Here is a 20,985-nt window from a genome sequence, read left to right on the forward strand (position 1 = left end):
AGAGACAAATTGTTTGCACATTTCAGATAAAACTATAGAGTCTAAGCAGTGACGAGGTAACTTCAACGGTTCACCAGAAAAACCGCCTATCTTGATATATGTGAACCTAGGAAATTGAATGTAAAAGCAGAAATATACTTGTATAGCTTGCATGGCTTCTTCAAACAATCTATCGTTTTCATGACCTTGAAGTTCAAAGACCAGCCTTCCCAGAAAGACATCATTTACCCTTCTGAACTCCTTACACAAAGCAGCTTCTTGAAGATCACTGTAATATTGATAAATGAACATTTCATCGGTCCAAGGTGAATGTGGGAGGTTTTCCCATTCTTTAGACGCTGCTAGGATATAAATCAAATAGGATAACAAGAAAAATAGACTAAAGTTGTTTACAGTCACTAAACCCTTGTGCAAATTCTCAGCAATCAGGTCAGCTCAATCAATGAACTTATTTCCTTCGACAATCTTTTGGATGAAGAAATACATCCAAGACTCCCAATGAAATGCATGTTCATTTCCCTTAATTCTATTCAACAGAAGTACAATGTCTACAATTTCCTTTATGAAATGCTCAATGGTTAAAGGTTTTGGCAACCTTGAACCACCCTTTGGTGGTTTTAGAAGCCAAGATTGGGCTACTTTATTATCATAACTACTTTTTCTCTTGGCATATAGGCGTTCTGCTTCCTCAAATGTTCATGGTTCATAGGGTTCTTTGTGAGGGATCCTAAGGGCTGAATAAACATTGGTCCTATTAATCTTAACTATCACTTCCCCTTAGATTTTTTTGATACACTTTGTGCTAGGGTCATAATGGTTTGCACACTCAATAACAAGCTCTGGGCATGTGATTGCTGCAAGAAAGGCGACGGCTTCAAGCAACCCACTATTAGCTAGCCTTTGATAAATGGGACTTGATTGGGTGTTTCTGGCTCTTTCAATGACATCGGTTAAATTTTTATTAACCAAAAATGTGTCATGAATTTCAAGCGAAGAGCTAAGTAGACATGGCTTTTCAAACTTGGGCATCTTGGGACGAAATAACGTCATGGCTCACTAAGGAAAAACAGGGTCGAAAAGATACAAATGGAAATATTTCAAAACAAAGCAAGCACAAATAAAATTACAGAGGGTTATGGCGACACACTTACAGTTTGATAGAGCTATAGCTTGCGATTCGTTCTCCCTACCAGATGGCGCTGGAATTTCTTTTGCAAATGACGAAATGAGTAATGAAAAGGCAAAATGAATGTATTTAAGGGATGATTTACAAAGGAAATCGTAGTACAGATATGGCAAGTAAATGCAATAATTACTATTCGTGTGCCACGCATCGGAAAAGACCATCTGAGTAATTTGTTTTAAATGCCCATCAAATCTACATGCCTATTAATACTCCATGTCATCATGAAATGACAAATTTGCCTTTTCGCCAAATCTTGCCATATCGGAACACGTGCTAGCTTAAAGTTCTTATTTATTATCTCGCATGCCTTGGGAAGTGTCTTTATTGGGACCCACCTTGCTTTTTAACTCAAGATTGAAAGCCTGCATGAAAACATAGCATTAGTATACAAAATCAACAGCGAAGTTGAAGTTGAAGTTTGGGTTGATCGAGCTTCAACTTCAACTTCAACTTCACCAAGACTGACTCGAGGAAAGGAAGTGGACTTCAACACATGGAGGACGGATGGGAGCTCGAACTTGAACTTGAAGTTAATTGAAACTTCAAGTTCGACTTCAAGATTAAGAAAAGACTCAAGACTGAACTGCTCTAGGACACAAGAAAAATATATACGTGGTAACATATATAGATATATCTACTTAACCCAAGCCTTCTGTTGTCCTGCTATGTAATTCCTGAGGTATCCCTCCATCCATTTGTTCACTATCTCTGTTTGACCATCTATTTGGGGGTGATAGCTAGTACTCGAAGTGAGCTCTATCCTGCACAATCTGAACAACTTCTGCCAGAAGTCACTCATAAACTTTCTATCCCTGTTGCTGACAATGCTCTGAGGTAAACCATGCAACCTAAATACCTCTCTGAAGAATAAATTTGCCACATATGTAGTAGTGTATGTAGTGTTGATTGGGAAGAGGTGGGCAAACGTTGTAAGCCGATCAACAAAAACATATATACAGTCTCTACCCTAGGCTCTCGACAGTCCTATGATGAAGTCCATGGATAAACACTCCTACTTCCTGTCAGGAATCGAAAGTGGCTTAAGTAAGCCACCTGGGTAAAAGTGCTCCTGTTTATTCTGCTAGCAAGTAGGACACTCTAACATATTGCAACACCTCATGTTTGATCCCTTTCCAAGAAAAACGCTCATAAATCTGCCGAAAGGTTTTGTAAAAAACCTAGATGTCCTACCATAGGTGAGTCATGATAAACTCTCGACATTATCTTCTTCATCTCTGACCTTCTCACCAAATAAATGCGCCCTTTGTAAATGATGATCTCATTCACAAGGGTGAAATCACTATTTTGGATCGATCCATCTATGAATCCTGATGCCCATGTATCCTTTGCATACTTTGCAAGGATCAAATGCCTCCAATCCTCTGATATATCGGTCATCAAGCTCAAGTGGGGTCTTCGTGACAAGGCATCTGCTACTAAATTCCGTGTACCTTTGAAATAGGTAATATCAAAATCATATGCCTGTAATTTACTTACCCATTTTTGCTGCCTGACATTAAGATCTCGTTGACCCATGGAATGTTTCAGGCTATTGTGGTCGGTTTTTATGCTGAATTTGCTACCCAATAAATACTACCTGAATTTGGCCAAAGCCTGCATTATGGTCAATATTTCCTTATCATAAATGTTGAAGCTCCTCTCAGGCTCCCTGAGCTTCCTACTCTCATAAGCAATTGGGTGTTTGTCCAGCATAAGCACCGCTCCAACACTTTCGCCAAATGCATCGCAATGTAGCTCAAAAGGTTTGCCAAAATCTAGTAATTCTAGCACTGGATAAAAAGTCATCAACTCCTTGAATTTATCAAAACACTCCTGTGCCTCAAGAGTCCAAAAGAAAAACCCCTTTCCCATCAAGTCCGTCAAGGGTGTTGCATGCCTGGAATATCCACTAACAAACGTCCTGTAGACCCACACAACCCCAAAAGTTCTCTCAACTGTGTCGGGTTTATTGGAGTAGGCCACTCAATAATAGCACGAATCTTTTCAGGATCCATGCATAGTCCCTGAGCAGTGATAATGTGACCTAGATATAATGACTTTGATAATCCCAAATCACACTTTGATTCTTTTGCATACAAAGACTCTCTGCTCAGAATGCTCAACATGGTGTCTAAATGTCACACATGCTCATCCCATGTCCTATACACTAAGATGTCATCAAAGAAGACTACCACAAATTTTCTCAACTAATGCTGAAAAACCTTGTTCATTGAGGACTGAAAAGTAGCTGGAGCATTAGTTGGCCCAAATGGCATAACTAGAAACTCAAAATGGCCACAATGACACCTGAATGTCATTTTCTCTATATCCTGATCTTTGACTTGGATCTAATGATAGCCTGATCTCAAATCATTTTTTGAGAAGAAACATGCTCCATGTAGCTCATCTAATAACTCATTAATCCGTGGGATGAGATACCTGTCTTGATAGTCTTCTTGTTCAGTACCCTGTAATCTATGCAGATCTTAAGACTACCATCCTTCTTCACCACAACCACAAAAGAAGTGAAAGGAGACTGATTTGGTCTAATGTGCCCCATAGCAAGTAGTTCCTTAATGATTTTCTCAATCTCATTCTTCAATTTCTTTGGATGCTTGTAGGGTGTGATCATGATGGGTTTAGCACCCTCCTCTAACTCAATAATATGCTCAATACCTCTATCTAGAGGTCTACCTGGTGGTATTAAACCTTGTAGTGCTTAATTCTCAATTCCTGTATGTTTGGGTGATATTTTGATTTTTGCTGCCCCTATGATGGCATTAAAGTGCAATAGGCTGCCCACTCAACCTAGTCTTAACCTAGTCTTGTCTCAACAAACTCTCCATGCATCTGCAAGACATCATCCTAAGCCCATTGTCATGAATGACCTTAAGTATATGGGTCTTCCCTTCTGACTGAAACCTCATCTCTATATCTCTCAAATTGAGAGTGAACTTCCCAATATCATGTAACCAAGTCATTCCAAGAACTAAATCTGTATCACCCATGTTAACAACATAAAGATCTGCTTTGAAATCAAAGTTGTTGATCTTTAGGGGCAGATCTGTAATCTTCCTATCTCATTTGAGGATGTAGCCATCAGCTACCCTCACTCTCAGACCCTCAAACTGCTCTGTCTGTATCCCATGCCTCTCAATTAATCTGGAATCAATAAAATTGTGAGTAGCACATGTATCAAGCAATGTAATAACTCGCTGACCAGCCAATGCCCCTCTCATCTTGAATGATCCCTCTTGTTGTACACTAGTGAGACGGGCCTACTTAACTCTCTACTCTCAGTCTTCTCATTACCTATATCATCTATGGCTTCCTTTTCTTCAATTAATTCCTCATTTTCAGATTGCTGGTCTGAATTTTCAAAATTAGAATTCTCATTATAAGCCCACATAACCTTGTTTGCTTTCCCCTTGGCCTCAAAGGACAATCATGGTTCATGTCATAGGGTCCTTTAGAATAAAAATAGAGTTTTTCCTTCCTTAAATCATTCAATGTCTCTCTATCCAAAGGAGCAAATGATTTATTTTTATTTTCAGCCTTTGTTTCATTCCTCTCAGGTTTTTTGAAAAATGATTTGTCTTTGCTAGATGATGTACCCTTTGACTGAAATTTATTTACTGGAGCTACTTCTTCCATACTTTTAGCCTTCTTAATTAGTTCTTGCAAATTGAATGGATCAAAGTCTTTTACCGAACCCTTCAGTCGTTTGGATAATCCCTCAGTGAACAAAACAACCGATCTCCTATCTGATATATCTGGCACCACAATGAATAGCCTCTGAAAATCACTAATGAAATACTCCAATCCGCCTATCTGTCTCAACTGTGCCAACTCCCTGAAGTAGACTTTTGGATCCTTCTTATTGAACCTGTCAACCAACCTGTACATGAAGTCCTAATATGAAGTCACTTGGTTATCCTGAAGGGTAAACATCCAATGGTACCACCAATCACGTGCAACTCCCTCTAAATGTAGCGTGGCATATTTTATTGCCTCCACTTTTGTCATAGGTCTCAGTGCTAAGAAGGTATCAAGCTTGTGAATCCAAGCTTGCATTGTCATTCTACTACTTCCATCAAATGTAGTCAAGGAAAGCTTCCCTATAGCATGCTTTATTTCATTATTTTCACCATGAGGTCTCCTATTTTGTTTGATTGCACGGTAGTGTTCTCTTCTTTAGTGCACAAACCTCTCAAAAGTCATTCTCTTTGGAACCTATGGTGCCAATAATTCCCATTTATCATTAGCAGCCATAAGGATATCTACAAATGTCCATGCTTTGCTTCCTCTGTTGGTTGTTGTATTGGTTCCTCTCTAACAAAGGTAGGATGTGTGGGCTTGTCTGCTGTTTTGGAAGGAGTTTTATGAGCTCTAGGTGATCCCACTGCACTCTTGTTATCCCCTTGTTCTGATTTCATCTGTCTTGTGGGTTGATGCGCTTAACCATAGTGGTGAGTGCCTACAAAGCTTGAGCCATCCACTCTTGTCCTGTAACCATTGCTTTGAAAAATTTCCTTGTTTCTTGATCCTCATTCCTATGGTCTCTTGGTGGGCTACCCTCTTGCATGTCGCCCATGGTGTCTAGTTGCCTATCAAATTCTTGTTCCCTGTCGAACAAAGCTCGCCTGTGAGTGTAAGATCTGTGAGAGCCAACTCTAGGTCACTGCATGTGATTGCTGAACCCTTAGAATGGCAAGATTTAGCTCTGATACCAATGTAATAACCCCAACAGGGTATAACTTCGTCAAACACAAAGTCTTCTCTAATTCACTTGTTTGACATTTCATCAAACACTTTGCAAGCAAGAGATGTATTGCATATCTAAATTCTAATTGCTTTCTAAATGCCAAACTTCAATAAATATCCTTGCAATGAACACACCAAACATTTAACAGTGAAGACGTAATTGTTTTTGTATAACACTGATTACAAATAGGAAAATATGCATCTACATCAATAAGACATTAGGGCAACAAATTCTAATATAAAACTCTGATATAAGTCAGATTACAACAGATTTTTGAAACCCTACCAATGCCCTAAATATCTACTCTCAAACAATGCAAAATTAGTAGATAAAAACCTGGAATTGCTCCAAAAATATGAATTTTCCTGTAGCAAATCACTGTAGCGATGTCTCTATAGTAGTGGCACTGTAGCAAGTTACCGTAGCAATATCCACCTTATTCCTTACTCCACAAATTTGGCCCTAGGCCATAAATTTGACACAATGAAAAGACTGATTTGTCTTCTCCAACAGTTGCAACCCTTCGAAAAATATATCACCAGCTCAGTTATGCAAATCAATGGGAGTGTTCATTCCCAATGATCAATGTAGCAACTATAGAAACCTTAGGCGCCACAAGTTATCTAGAAGAGTAGATGGCAACACATTCGATGCTCAACAATGAAGTTGCCCTCCCTATTTATTCTTTTCCTCGAATAGATAGACCTCCTTCTAGAATAAATAAAATAATATTAAATTCCTCCTTCCAGAAGATTTTTTTAATTAATTAATTTTACTTTAGTGTCTTTTAATTAAATTAATTAAATATAAAGTCACCTTTTGATTTTAATTTGTTTAATGGCTTTATAAAAAATTAATTTAATCTATTATTCCTTATTTCTCCACTAAGCCTTCGGAGAATGTAAAGGCTAATAACTCCATTGAGATGCTAAAAAGATGGGGACATTACAGAGAATGACCTAAATCAATTCATGGAAAAATCTAACCAACCACCAAAAGGGAATGAGGAATTGAACGAATGGGAAAAAGATAACACTAGAGCCATGAAATTAATTGTGGACAGTGTTAGGGATCATCTACTTTCTGTTATCTCAGAATTAGATATAGCATATGAAATGCTTAAAGCACTTGAAGAAATGTTTGAGATAAACAATACCACTAGTATTCTAACTCTGTAAGACAATCTCTCCAACATTAAAATGAAAAAAGGAGAATCTATTGCTTCCTACTTCATAAGGAGAACATAACTAAGGAAACAATTCTCTAAAATTGGTCACGTCTATGATGAGAAAGTAAAGGGGACTGCCACCATCATGGAAAACCTTTAGACAAGAGGTATGTGCTCAATCCAAGCTCCCTAAATTTGCTCGATTAAAGACTGATTGCATACAAGAGGACTGCATTTTAATATGTCAAGGTGATACTTCTATTGGAAGTGATGTTCAAGTTCTCATGACCTAAGTCAATAAAACTAAGAGACCTAAATTCAAAAGGAAAAGAAGACGTGTAGATTATTTTAAAGTGCAGTGCTTTAGATGTGACAACTATGGCCAGTCAGCATTCCAATGCCTTGATAAACTGAATCATCAAGCAGCCTTTGCCAAAGTCAGAAATTTTGATGTGGATCTAGAGAAATGTCCATTTTAAAAGAACTTCAGAATATCTATAACATGTGTGAAATATTGGATTAAGAGGGAGCATAATATCAAATTAATGTACTTTATTTTATAAATAAACTTAAAACATTTATTTGTCTAAATTTTTACTTCATAAGAGCTATGTGCCTTGATATCTTTTGAAAATGTTATTGTTGGAAGAGGGAGTCTGCTACTTCAAAAGCAATCTTGAATGAGGAGCTTGGATGGTTTTTATTCAGAGGGAGTTGAAAAAAGTCCTTATGTGTAATTATGATGAGCCTACCCCCTGTGTATATCATGAGGAATTGATGACTTCCAAATAATGCAACTTGTATTTGCAAAAGTTATTGTAAGTTGATGATCTTACAATAACTTGTATTATGAGATCAAACAAATTGAGTAAATGGTAAATGTCTTGCATCTCAACATTCTGGAAGGTCATTACTCAAAGAGTACTTGGTGAATATCATTGATATTCAAGGAGACCAATACTCTTGATATTAGATGTGATATCAAAACTCTTCTGAGTCCTTGGTCAATATCGTTGATAGTCTGGGAGACCAATATTCTTGATATCAAATGTGATATCAAACCTTTTGAGTACTTGATGAATATGATTGATATTATGGGAGATCATTATTCTTGATATCAAATGTGATATCAAACCTTTTGAGTACTTGGTGAATATCAAATGTTGATATCTAGGAGACCAATACTCGTGATATCAATTGTGGTATCAAACCTTAATTGATTATTTGTTGAATATTATGTATTGATATTTTGGATGACCAATAGTCATGATATCAAATGCGATATCAAATGATCGAAATCTTCTAACATGTCAAACGAGATATTTGTAAACTTGTTATTTGTAATATTACATTGAAGTAACATGTATTCTTGTGTTTATCCTCCCTAGCTAAGAGGGAGTGTTAATGTTTTATAGCTTGAGTCGGTTTAAACACAAGGTGTAAACATAAAAGGACAACTCCTTGAATAAATATTATATATATATATATATATATATATATATATACTCACAATGGTTTATTGTTAATCATATGATAAATTATATTTATAATTCAAATCATCTATATATTCACCTTCAAATAAATTGTTATGTCCATGCTAATGACCTCTAAGTGATCATGCATTCATGCATATTTGTCATGTCACCAGTTAATACCCTTGTTTGCCAAAATGTGTGTGAGTGTTAATACTACGGGAGTATGACATTTGATCAGGCTAAGCCAAATATCCTTACTTGCTTATGATCATATGTACAACATGCTTGCCACTTTGTCAGAGATGACAAAACCAACCTTGGGATGGTTGTTAATCCCATGCTGACCGGCTTGACTTGAGATCACCATTATTGTTATTGATTTATTTGCCAATTGTTTCCTTGGTTGATATGGTGGTTGGATATGGGGATGTACATAGGGGTCATGTCCCTTTGTAGTTTCCCCCTTCTTTTCTTCTATAAATTAGAGTTCTAATTGGCTACCTTTCATTGTTGAATTCATAAATTATACAGTTTTATATGTGAAAGGAGCTGATAGTGATATACTATAATTATTTTCTTTAAGGCTCCTTTATATAATATAAATAATTCACCCTAAAAGAATATTTATATACATAATATAAATCTACTTATGATTTTTTACATGATCAATATAACTTTTAATGAGGGAAAATTGATGTAAAATTTGATAGTACGAGTATGAGAGACACAATTATGTGTCTATACTTTTTATAATGTTGGTATGTGAGATTAGTGATCTTCATCTAGCCGACATGGCTAGGATTAAGGAATCTCTATAATGTTGGTATGTGAGATTTAAGTGATCTCCATCTAACTAACATGCTTGAGATTCTCATAATCTCTATAATTGTGGTATGTGAGATTTGATATTATCTCCATCTTACCGACATGCCTAAGATTGATGTGACAGAATATTCTAATGATGTTAACATATGCATATGTGATTGGCCTTGGATACAAGATGTAATGTCCAAGAACCTTAAGGGCTGCACTCTAGAGAAGATGGTGGAATAACTAAGGATTAGGAATCCCGATTTGGAGACATCTTTAAGGTTGGGGTTAAAATAGAGAGTAGAATAGTATAAATATATTTGTTGTTATTATGATTCTAACAATTTTTGCAAGTGTTAGTTGTCCCAAGAAAACTCTAACAGTGGGGACATTATAGAGTCATTGTTACTGGTGGAGGCAGCGTCTAGACATACAGAGGTTGTTGTTGATTGGATATTAAATACAGGGTCCTTATATGCAATTTAGGTTCGGAATAAGTTTATGATAGTTTGTAGTCACTTTCCATCAAATAAATTGGCAGAATTGAAATTGAATGGTTATTCGTTATCATTACATTTCCTTTACCATTGCTAATTTTCAAAATTTAAATGAGAATTAAACTTAGGCAGAACATTTATTTTGATTATATCAAAGAACGCTAAATTCTTTTTGTGCATTTTCTAAATGACACTGTTGGGGAGTTTGTCTACGAAGTGTTTGATAAAATGCCAAGCCATCCAATTGATATAAGAAATTGGTAAACCTTAAAATCAAAATTGTTTGAGTTATAGATGGGTTGGGGTTTTTACATTCAATGCACCTTGTATGATGTCATAGGTGATTCATAATAAGGATGGGTCTATGGGAAAAGCCTTAAGGGAATGCCTCATGCACATTATGATGGAATATATAGAAGAGATGCAAATAATACCTAAATTCCATTCAAGTAGTTGTAACCTCGAGTGTGGTTGGGAGGCCGAAAGGCATGTGTCATTTCGTGCTCTTAGGTTGGATCTTTCACCAAAGTGGGAGATGGTACTTGCAAGGTTTATCGTCCTCACAAAACCACAAAATGAAAAAGTCTAACTTGCAAGAAAAATCTCCATAGTAACATAAACAAGCATAACCAAAAGAGCTCCCACACTTTACTTTTATAGGTTCTTCAAAACTCACACCCATGCCATCCCCTTTTAATTTAATTTAAAATGCTTATGTCTCTCAAAAGTGGCACCCATTGCAAGAAGGCTCCCTTTATTAAATATTTGCACTTTATTTCTGCCCATATATTAAAATGACATTACTAGCTATCCTTGATAGATAGCTTTATCAAGCATCTCAGCCAATGTGAATGTGTCAAAAAATAGAACTTCAAATAGACTTTTTTGTTTTTGCTCAAATAGAACTTCAAACATAGTCTTGTTATTTGCACTTCTCCCATGTACTGTATACGATTCCTCAAGTCTTGGCTTTGTGTTAGTATTACCTAAAGAACAACATGACAACCTTACGGTCTAGGAGACCAAAAACTGAATTAGTTTTGCATTATGACGATGAACATCCAGTTTTGTAGAATACAACAAGCTTTGTATCAAAAAATAAGTTCTACTTTAAGATTATTTATATTTGATACATAGGGACGCCCTCAAGTCTAGCTTTATTTTTGCTTATTGTGCAAAGAAATATACCCATTTTCTTCACTCTTGACAAGGTAGCTTCCTTGTAATTGGAAAGCTTTTTTTTTTTTTTTTGCATTGTATTTTCCATTTTGTTCTATTATGGAAGGAACAATTTCAAACACTAATACAAGTGCATACTTTTTTGCCACATTCATTTTTATCTGAATTATGTTTATTGTTGCACCATTTTACTTGTTCATGTAACATGTGTATATACATAATGTACATACAATGATTTAATAGACAAACATGTAAATGATATTATAAATGAAATGTTTAATAAACTTTTCAATGTGTTAACTTCGAAAAATTGGTTTTTAGTATTAGTGACATATCTTATTTTGGTTTGATTTGTTTTTCTTTAAAAAAAATGTATTTTTAAGAATATTGACTGTTAGTATTCACCAAGAATACATCTATACCGAAATTCAAAGCTGAGATTTGTGTAGAACACTCTTTTAAGTGCATATCATGTCTTTATATAATCTAACTCGCCTAGGCTTTACTTGTTTGAAGATCCTTTCTGAAACTCATACGTCCTACTTTTGATATCCTTTGGCTTAGCTCATTGATGGACAATGATATATTTCTCCAGTTCTTTTAAACATGATAAGTTTTTATTTCCTATTTCAGGTTGGCAAATTTCTTGTTAAAACAATTTTCAATATGAACAAGAGGTTAAGGCCTCAGGGAACAACTGGATATCTGGCCGACATCGATCTCCACACAAAAAAAGATTGTGAAGTATCAAAAGGTAACATGCTTCTTGCAAATTTTATACCACATAATAATTTTAGAATAATAATTATCCTTAGTGCTATTGATTTAGTTAGTTTGTGTGAAAATGCATGATTTCAAATGAAGAATGACTTCAAAAATGAATTCAACTTAAATTATGGAAATCTAATGAAAAATGGTAGAAATATGCTAGCAAATATGTGGGTATAATTTGCTTTTGACAGTGAGTTGTTGACTCTTTTCTGATCCTCAAGTTCAATGAGAAATAACTTAAGCGGGTTTTGACTTCTTGTGATATGCAAGAAGCATACAAGCTATTCTAGGAAATATGCAAAACAAAGAATCAAGGCATAAATTTGTTCTTGAAATCTGCAATTAAGATGACTAGAAATTAAATTGTTTTTAAAATGAAATCTGTATATATGCTTTTCTGTTTTATTAGGGTTAAAATAACTAAATGTGGTTTTTGTAATGTTTCCATTTTTGAGTTGTGACAGATTTGATGAATTCAGTATACTAGTGGGTCCTTGTAAGCTGATACTAGTGCTTAGAGGACCTTTTTGTGTAGTCTTGGGCTCTGTAATGGCCGATGGTGATATTTGGCTCTACTTTGATCAACTTACTATTTATGGTAAGTTAACAAATGGTTCCAATGAGCTCAGATGAGTTAGAGAAGTTGAATGGTGCTCTAAATTTTTATTTTTGGCTTTTGGTTTGGGTTCCAAGAATCTTGGAGGGAGCATTTGTATTTAGTAAGTCACCTTGTCAACTTCATTCATCATTTTTTTGTTAGCATGAATGCTGATGGTATTCCTTTGGGGAGTTTCCTAAGCATTGGAGAGACTGTGTACATGATTGACATGTTGCATTCATGACTGTGTTTGTCATTAATCTCAACATAGTATTGTTTTAGTGAAGACTGAAAGAGTAGAAGACAGAGAACGAGGTTGTACGAATTGCATATTGATGATCAGGTTATGTGTAGTTGAGAACATATTCTTTCTACATTGTGTCCTAATGAAGTGGACAAGTGCACATATAGAGGTGTGAAGACATGCGAGAGTTATTGATGAATTACAAAGGACATTAAGCAGACAGAGTATCTAATAAGTGGTTTCTGATGTTTGGATTGTATCTCTTTATAGGGATAGAATTGTGATGAGTGCAGTTAGACAGTGACTGTAGACAACTTGATGATGATGTCAGCAAGTACACAAGGTCAGAGGTCGCATGTGTGCGAAGTTCACGAAAAGATGTAATGTTTTGTAATATCTTAATTAAGTCCTATTAAAATTGATTGGGAAAGCCTCAAGGCCGACTCAAGGAATTATTTTAAGGATTTGGTATAAAGGAAGGATATTTTCCTTGTGGTGAAGTGTGACATGTGAGTGTGTATTCAAGTGTGATATGTGAAGTATTTGGTAAATGTGAGTAAGTGATCCAAGGGATTATTAGATGCAAGGTTGGTGATCTAGTATTGAGATTAGAAGGGGATTCTATTATTCTACAAGGAATAATACAAAGGCCAGTTGGACAGTGGGTTCGGTGGTCTTACCCTGAAGTTGTTTGGATAGTGGGTCCTTCTGTCTTCTACAACTCCTAACAGGGATTGATATGTATTGAATGTATTTCATTGGCTCCTAACAAAGTCCATCCTTTTACAAGGAACATTTATATTAGTACATCATTTTGTGGGTAGCATCTCCACCGAGGTTTTCCCTCTGATCAAGGGTTTCCCTAGTTAACATATCTGGTGACATTGTGTATGTATATCTTCTTATGGTTGCTGATTATATTGCTCATATGGTTAAGGATTAATAAGGTTGATAATTGTTTTACTAGTTGGATGACCGATTCACCACCCACCCCAGTTATCTTGGTGGACTTTACTTTCTAACACTTTCTTCATCAGGATTGCTCATGTGCTGTTAGGTTTTGATTCTAATGCTTGTTCAGTCTTTTTCGCAAGACAGGTGAATTATGATTATTATTTAACTAAGTTTGCTAAGGTTGTTATTTTCATTGGTTAAGCCTATTGGCCACCTTAGTGTCATAGCTCGTTGGAATCAAGTTGAAAAGTTTTAAATCTTGGGCACAAAAAACAATAATGCTGTGTGTCAAAATATCATGATAGTGATGAAATTGTCATTTTTGGAGGCAAAGGGAGTTAATAAATTTTATTATTCAATTATGTGCCTATGTATAATGCATAGTGCATTTAAGTGAAAATTGTGCTCATGAAGCTATTGGGCATTGGGTGTGAATGAGAAGCTAAGTTTCATTTTATATTATAGAAAGGCCTTCATGAGGAAATTGAACCATCCTTTGTCTATTGCATTTTTTATGAATTTGGGATCTCTTGAAGTTTTAAGTGTTAGCTGTTGGAGAGGGCTTATTCCTCCATTCCTTTTCGCACTTTGAGCTGTTGAAATCTATAGTGAATTGTGCTTTGATTCTGAAGATTGTTTCTTCATTCTGGGATTTTTAAATTGGTGATAATGTATACCAATTTGTTCACATTATTGCTGCAATCTATAGCTAGTTTGGATGCAATTATTTGGGCCTTCATTTCTGTCTCATATACTGTTGCTTGAAGTTGTTAATAGGGCTGCAAATTAGGCATTTCAATCCGCAAGGGGACATTCTCCTTGGGTGGCCAGACTAAGAAGGTAATGTGGGGTTTCCTAGCAGCTGTGAGACTATTATAACAGCCCGCATTCACTTCCTATAGGATGGTGTTTGGCATTTTGAAGGCTGCATACACTCTATTATTGGCTGCGATTTATTTAAGGGCTGGAATAGATTATCAACGAATGTGGAATTTCATTCTATTCTGGTGCAATGTGACCCACACTCGCAGGTTCATGTTAGTTGTTTATCCTTGAGTTATTATTGTAATAATTGCGAATTCTATAATTGCAATCCATAGTATTATGCTAGCAATGATTGGAGTTTCATTTTCATGTTATTTGTATGAGCATCTAAATATATTTAGAAATGAAAGTCTTTCAAAAAACAAAATATTCTCCAGCATTGCAATAGTATGAGCCAACAAGGCTCTTACAGTGGTATCAAAGCTTGCATGATAAGTGTTTGACAAAATGTCAAACCACTAGAATTGAAGTTAGAACTAGTTGAAGTTCTTCGCAATGGTATCAGAGCTTGCATGAGAAGTGTTTGACAAAATGTCAAACCACTAGAATTGAAGATAGAACTGGTTGGCTTCATTACAATGGGTATTAGAGTGGTTTCTTATCATCCTGTGTGGTAAGGAAAATATTATGATATGGTCTTTTTGTTGCTATTTGAGTGACTAACACTCTTGCAATTATATTAGTTATGGACAAATACAAGAAATATGGTAAAGTGGAAACCGATTAAATAGAAGGGGTAATCTCACGAAGCAAACAAATGCCTTGATGGAAAGTGTGGAAAATCTTAGACAAAATCAAAAAAGGATGGATGCGAGACTTTCAATTCCAGCAACAATTGATAGGGCAACTTGGTATCCAAGCTTAGACAAGAATTGCATGTTGATGATGACGTGGTGGCTGCCCCTAAATTTTTTCGCTCTCAAAATCTTTCAGTCTTGAGTGAGAAGTCCAACCAAGAAAGCATTTCTGAAGGAAGCCTCCAGCTGAACATTTCAATGATGTGAAAGATCAAATTTTCCAATATCTATGGAACGCCTTAAAGAGGAGCATATGTGAAGCTGAAAAGTATTAAGCTTCACCCCTCTGAAGATCATTGCTCCTCTGTGCTGTTGAAATGTTTATGCGAGAAGTGCTATGACCTCAAGAGTTTCGAACAAGAAACTCATACTAGGGCTGGAAGAACAAAGGAACTAGTGTCTTGTATCTTCTTGGTTTTTGAAGAAAAAGATTGTTAGACAGCATCAATTCAGCCATTTGTGTCGTGGGATCACAATCAAAAGAAAAGAAACGTGCATCAGGCTGAAGGCATAAAAGTTAGATCTTTTTCACCATGCATGTTGGTGGAATGAGTGGAAGAATTGTCCATTTCTATTGAAAAAATGAAACTACCAGCTAAACACAAGAGTGATAAGTTTTAGAATGATATCGGGACTCATGACAATGTTGCTGAAACAGGGGCAGATACTTCCACTTGTGACATTGGTGATCTTGAAGATAATGACCCTCTCACATGTCCAAGTAAAGGAATCACACTTAAACAAGATATTACAACAGTGGATGAGAGAAGAGTTTAAAAAGTGAGGAAATAAGATTACTTGGGGTAGGCTTAATGCATCATATCTGCCTATAGGATTTTTTGAGGATACCATAATTAGAGACAATCCTCTTTTCCAGCTATATGATTCCCCACCAAATGATGAAGATCTCCTTTCTTCTCTTGGAATGGAGAATGTTGAAATGAATATGGGACAATTAGAGAATCAAGTTGTCAACGTATTGCAGCCCCAAGAAGCATTAAGGGTTTCAGAAAACATACTGTCTCACAAGGAAGAGGTTGTGCCTCAGATCTTTCCAGCCATTGAAGAAAGAAATGCCCCTATGAAAACCTCAGGTATCCATTCCTCTTATGTCTCTGTTTTGGATAACGAATTCCCAAATTTAATAGCAGCAAAGAGTGATGGTGTTATCCCAGTCAAGATTGAACCTATGCTTGAGGAAGTTTGTCTTTGTTTTGAGGGTATTTTAGAGGGTGGGAATCCTTTTAAAAGTAGTGGCCTCAAGAATGCAAATCAGGAGAATGATATTGTCTTTCTTTTGGAAGTCTCTAAACATCATTTATTTCAGCCGTGGGTTGGAAATGGTCTTGAAAATTCTGTTCAAAGAACTGGAGGGAGGCCAGAAATCTATGATGAAGCATGACTTTTTGCTCATGATAATTTGTTTGCAAAGTTCCTGCATTTTATGGATTTGATTTTCAGCATTGAAGAATTTGTTAGATGGCAGCTGATATACATTGCATCACTTGGTCACAACCCATTTTTCCGGAGTGGCTTATTCCTCTCCGAGCCGGTGAATGGTTTCGTGTAAGTATCTTTTTGTCTCAAGTTTTTGTGGTAGGGGTTTCCTGTACATAGTTATAAATAGTTTTTGGCTTTGTTGGTTTTTGTGGTGCTAGTAGTTTAGTTGTTTTGGTGTGTTACCTTGCTCCCTTGCACCCTCTCTGCTAGTAGCTTCCTGTTCTCTATTCTTTGACTCTATTCCCATTGGCTAGGCGTTGGTCTTCTACCAGAGATTGACTATATTCTCTATGTTTCTTTTGATCCATTTCCCCAGTCAGAGCCATTTTCTAGCTTGCCTTCAACACCTAGGTTTTAAAATTTTAAAATCAAGTTCATAGGAAGAATCTGCTCAATTTTTCTAATGTCCATATCAGTTTTTGTCAATAATCATTTTGAAGGTGAGATTTTATGAAAGAAGCGGTGGGGTAAGTTATTGAACTTGAACCTCGAACTACGAAGCTCAAGGTTCAAAGTTCACATCCATTGGCTTAGAAGTGCAAGTACGCACAATTCAAGGATTAAGTTCAAAAGCAAGGTTCATCAGTTCAGAAAGTACAAGTTCAAAACCCAAAGTTCATCACTTCAAAGTGACTAGAGAAATGCTTTGTTGGTACCTCTTAACTATTGTTTGTAGCAAACTCTAATGTATAGATTAATGCACTTTGTAGTCTTGATCATTAACTATTTAAATTCTACATCCTCCTTAAGTTCTAATCCTCGATCTAGAGAGAGATGCTTAATATACTAAATAAACATAATGGTACCTACTGAATGTTTATGACATGGTGGTGACATTTTCTTTGAGAAACTGGGCTCCAATAATTAGGGACACCTGATAATAAATCATATGAACTAATGGAAAGTTTAAATGTTGAGCCATAAACTTGATATGGTAGACTTTTGTATTCTTCAAATGGCTTAAGGGAACAATGGTGAAAATAGAGGACCGTGAACTTTTTTAAATGGTGGGAGTTCATATTGTAATCTTATGTGAAGGATTGCAATGGTCATTTATATTAATGACATAAAAAAAAGAAAGATTTGTTCAAACGGAAGAAGTTTCTCATCATGTAGTGTACGTTAGAGTGGGTGTATGGAAAAGATTGTGAATTGATTATGAGGTCGATGGTATAGCTCTCCAATTCTGAGATGCTCAATCCTACATTTTTCTTTTCTTTAAAAATGGATGTCCAAGTTTCCTCAATGGCAAGAACATTGAATATGGACACGTGTACGCATAGGCATGTATTTTGAAACTTTATGAGGTTAGTATCATGTCCAAGACTGTGCATCGCAAAGTGGTTCAGGAATGAGTCACCCAAACTTGGATACAATGCTCAGTAGTGTGACTTTAGATGCATCGGTTTCAACAAATGTATGGAGTAAAATGGTCTTAACTGCAGTGAAGGAGAGCTGAATCAAATTACTGTTGATGGAAACTGAAATAAAGATGGCTTGTTGTCACCTAGTATTGAAAGTCTGAGATGTGTTCAAAAGCCATAGTTACTTCTTAGAGATCAACATACATCGACTCAATATTGTCCTCCCAGCATTGCCTCCAAGATATCGACAAAAGTACCAAAAAGAATAGGGAGAGTGGGCCATCTTTTTGATTGCCTTAGTATATGGTGGCACATCATTTGGCTCAAAAAGGGATTGTTGATCAAACATGTCAGTAGAAGATGAACTTGAAAAGATCAACAAATTAGGGGAACTTTATAGGAGGTACATAGATAGAGTTAAAGAAGAGACAATGCATGTTGATCCACTTTTGTTTGATGATTCAAAGGCAAGTGATGATGAACAGTACAATCCAAGGTTGGAGTCTAGATTTTATAACCGCCAATTGACTCCCACAATGCTTTGTCTATCACCCGAAGATTAAAATTCTACAGAGGTCCAATTCATACAACATTTCCTAAAGATGACGAGGGTGAATTGTTTGATAAAATGTTAACAAAATTTTAATTACACTCAACCATTGAATCCATGTGTTCCATGAACTTATCAAAATCATGTTTTTGGGCATAGAGATAAAGAGGAATGATTAATAGGATGCACGAGTCTAATAAATGCCAATTGTCAAGAGTTCTTCAAATTGCCCATATTCAACTCACTATGAGATGACTTAGGGCTCAATTGATTAACTACGAAGTTTAGAGAAGATACAACAATTGACGAACCTCATAGTTAATAGTGGATATGTTAAAATTCAAAGGAGTTGAAGGAATTGCTTAAATCTAACAGAGGCCAGGGAATAATATTCACAACCATGAAGAAGAGATTGCCGCTGTTGCATAGAAAAATTGAATTGTTAAGTGGGCCTTACCTACAAGTTATTTGCTTGCAAACCATTGACTCCCTTATGATTTATTATTTCACTTAAGGTATGTGAAATAATTTGAGAAGGAAGTCATCATAGAAGAAATAAAAGAAGATCAAAGAGATCAAGTTATGATCCTTTCAAGAATCAATTATAGTGATAACTGAAATATTTTGAGAAGGGCCAAGTATAAAGGAGGTAACAAAATAATAGGGTTTTTTTTTCTTCTTATCCCCAGTGAGTTTAGATGGCTACAGGAAGAAGAAATATTTTTTGAATGCCATTGTAACAAAGAGGAAAGATGATATTTTGTTTTACAACTTGTTTTTGTGGAGGGGTAAAGATAATTTGTCGATTTTCTTTAATATGTATTAGAAATAGAGAGATTATTTTCTAGATCTGTTGGTGTGAATAATGTATTCCTCTAATTGAAAACAATCTGTTGGTTGATCCAATCCTGTTTGAAGTATTGTCTTGTTCAAAAAGAGTGTTGTGTACTTCATAAACTCAGTAGGATTTATTTAGTTATATGTTTAATGGAATATCGTCTTCTTTTGCTTTTCTGTTTTAGGGAGATAAGATGAGTGATTTGTTGGTCAGTCATTTGTTTCTTTCTTATATTATAAATCTGATTATTACTTTTATTCCATGCTGATGGATGGATGTTAGTGGCCTTTGTATCTTCTAGTTAAAGACATCCAATTATTTAATTCATCGTAAATCAAAAGAAGGGAGTTGAGCCTTCATATGAAAACTCAGAGAGCACTTGCACATAGCCATTGCAAGTGACTCAATTGTTAGTTTGGTTTGTCTCCGCATTATGTGCATTTAAGGGTCATTTGTGAAGGTTTTTTCGAGAGGATAAATCTGTTTACCAACAAGCAATATCTTGGTTGTTGATGTGTGTGAGGATGATAGCACACATGATGTTATGTATGCTAAGGTGAGTGATGCAGATACAATTTCCTATTACAGTGCCAAGTTTGGATTAAAGGACATGTACAAGACTCAATAGTTACAGGTTCCTTGTGATTTGATTGGGCAGCCAAGGGTTAGCGATAGCATAATTGCCATAGCTCTATAGAACTTTGATGTTTCTCAACAAATGTTGGCTGCCTATGGTTGGAATGCTTCTGTGATAGATGAGCATCATGATGGTGGTCTTTCCTTTGAGGAGTTTCATGCTCTTCGAGAAGCTATCAGGATTATGAGATATAATTATTTGTAGTTGTTAGCAGATCAAGGTTTCCTGCTCAAGAGAGATAGGGTATGTTATGATACCTTGAGGGAAAAGAGGAGGAGGTTGACGAGCTCGCCCATTAGCTTGGGGTGACTGTGGACTCTTTGCAATTTATGCAGTTGGCCCTCTAGAAGTCACAACCACATTTGGATGAGGTTATTGTGGAGTTGGAGCGTGTACACTCTATAGTAGCCCTAGATCCAGTTCAACTACATATAGTGGTGGTTGGTGGCTAGATGAGTTCCATGAACAGGGATGATGGATGTAATGAGGATGTAGTTAATGAGTGCAGTAGCTACATATGAGATGATTGCATCAGTGGAGGATTGCAAAGAGCTTCTTGTTGTATCAAGTTCAACAGAGGTTAGTCCATTGATAGGTGATCTAGGGCAGATTTTTAATAGCCATTGTGATGTAGAGTAGAATTCAGTTGTGAGTTGTGTGATAGTTCATGACGCCACTCCCTTGTCTTCACTAGACACATGCCAAGTATCATTTGGTTGGGAGTTTGATTCTCATGTTGGGATGTTTCCCTTTGGAAACAATCTTGTTACTTCATCTCATTCAGCTGATAGTGGTAGATAGTTGGTAGTGCTACTGTCTCAAAGAGA

The 20,985-nt window shown here is 36.0% G+C and overlaps 1 protein-coding gene across 1 annotated transcript in view; it reads left to right on the plus strand.

The window, feature by feature from the left end:
- Positions 1–20,985, plus strand: part of LOC149568978 (peroxisomal acyl-coenzyme A oxidase 1-like) — a 233,966-nt gene that overhangs the window by 169,590 nt on the left and 43,391 nt on the right. Inside the window, exon 10 of the mRNA XM_089821796.1 lies at positions 11,714–11,834. Within this exon, the coding sequence (XP_089677922.1) occupies positions 11,714–11,834 (121 nt within the window). The remainder of the gene's footprint in view (positions 1–11,713; positions 11,835–20,985) is intronic.

Source organism: Cupressus sempervirens, chromosome 3 (assembly GCF_028749045.1).
Source record: "Cupressus sempervirens isolate cs-2001-9-10 chromosome 3, ASM2874904v1, whole genome shotgun sequence".
In the NCBI taxonomy this organism is placed as follows: Eukaryota; Viridiplantae; Streptophyta; class Pinopsida; order Cupressales; family Cupressaceae; genus Cupressus; species Cupressus sempervirens.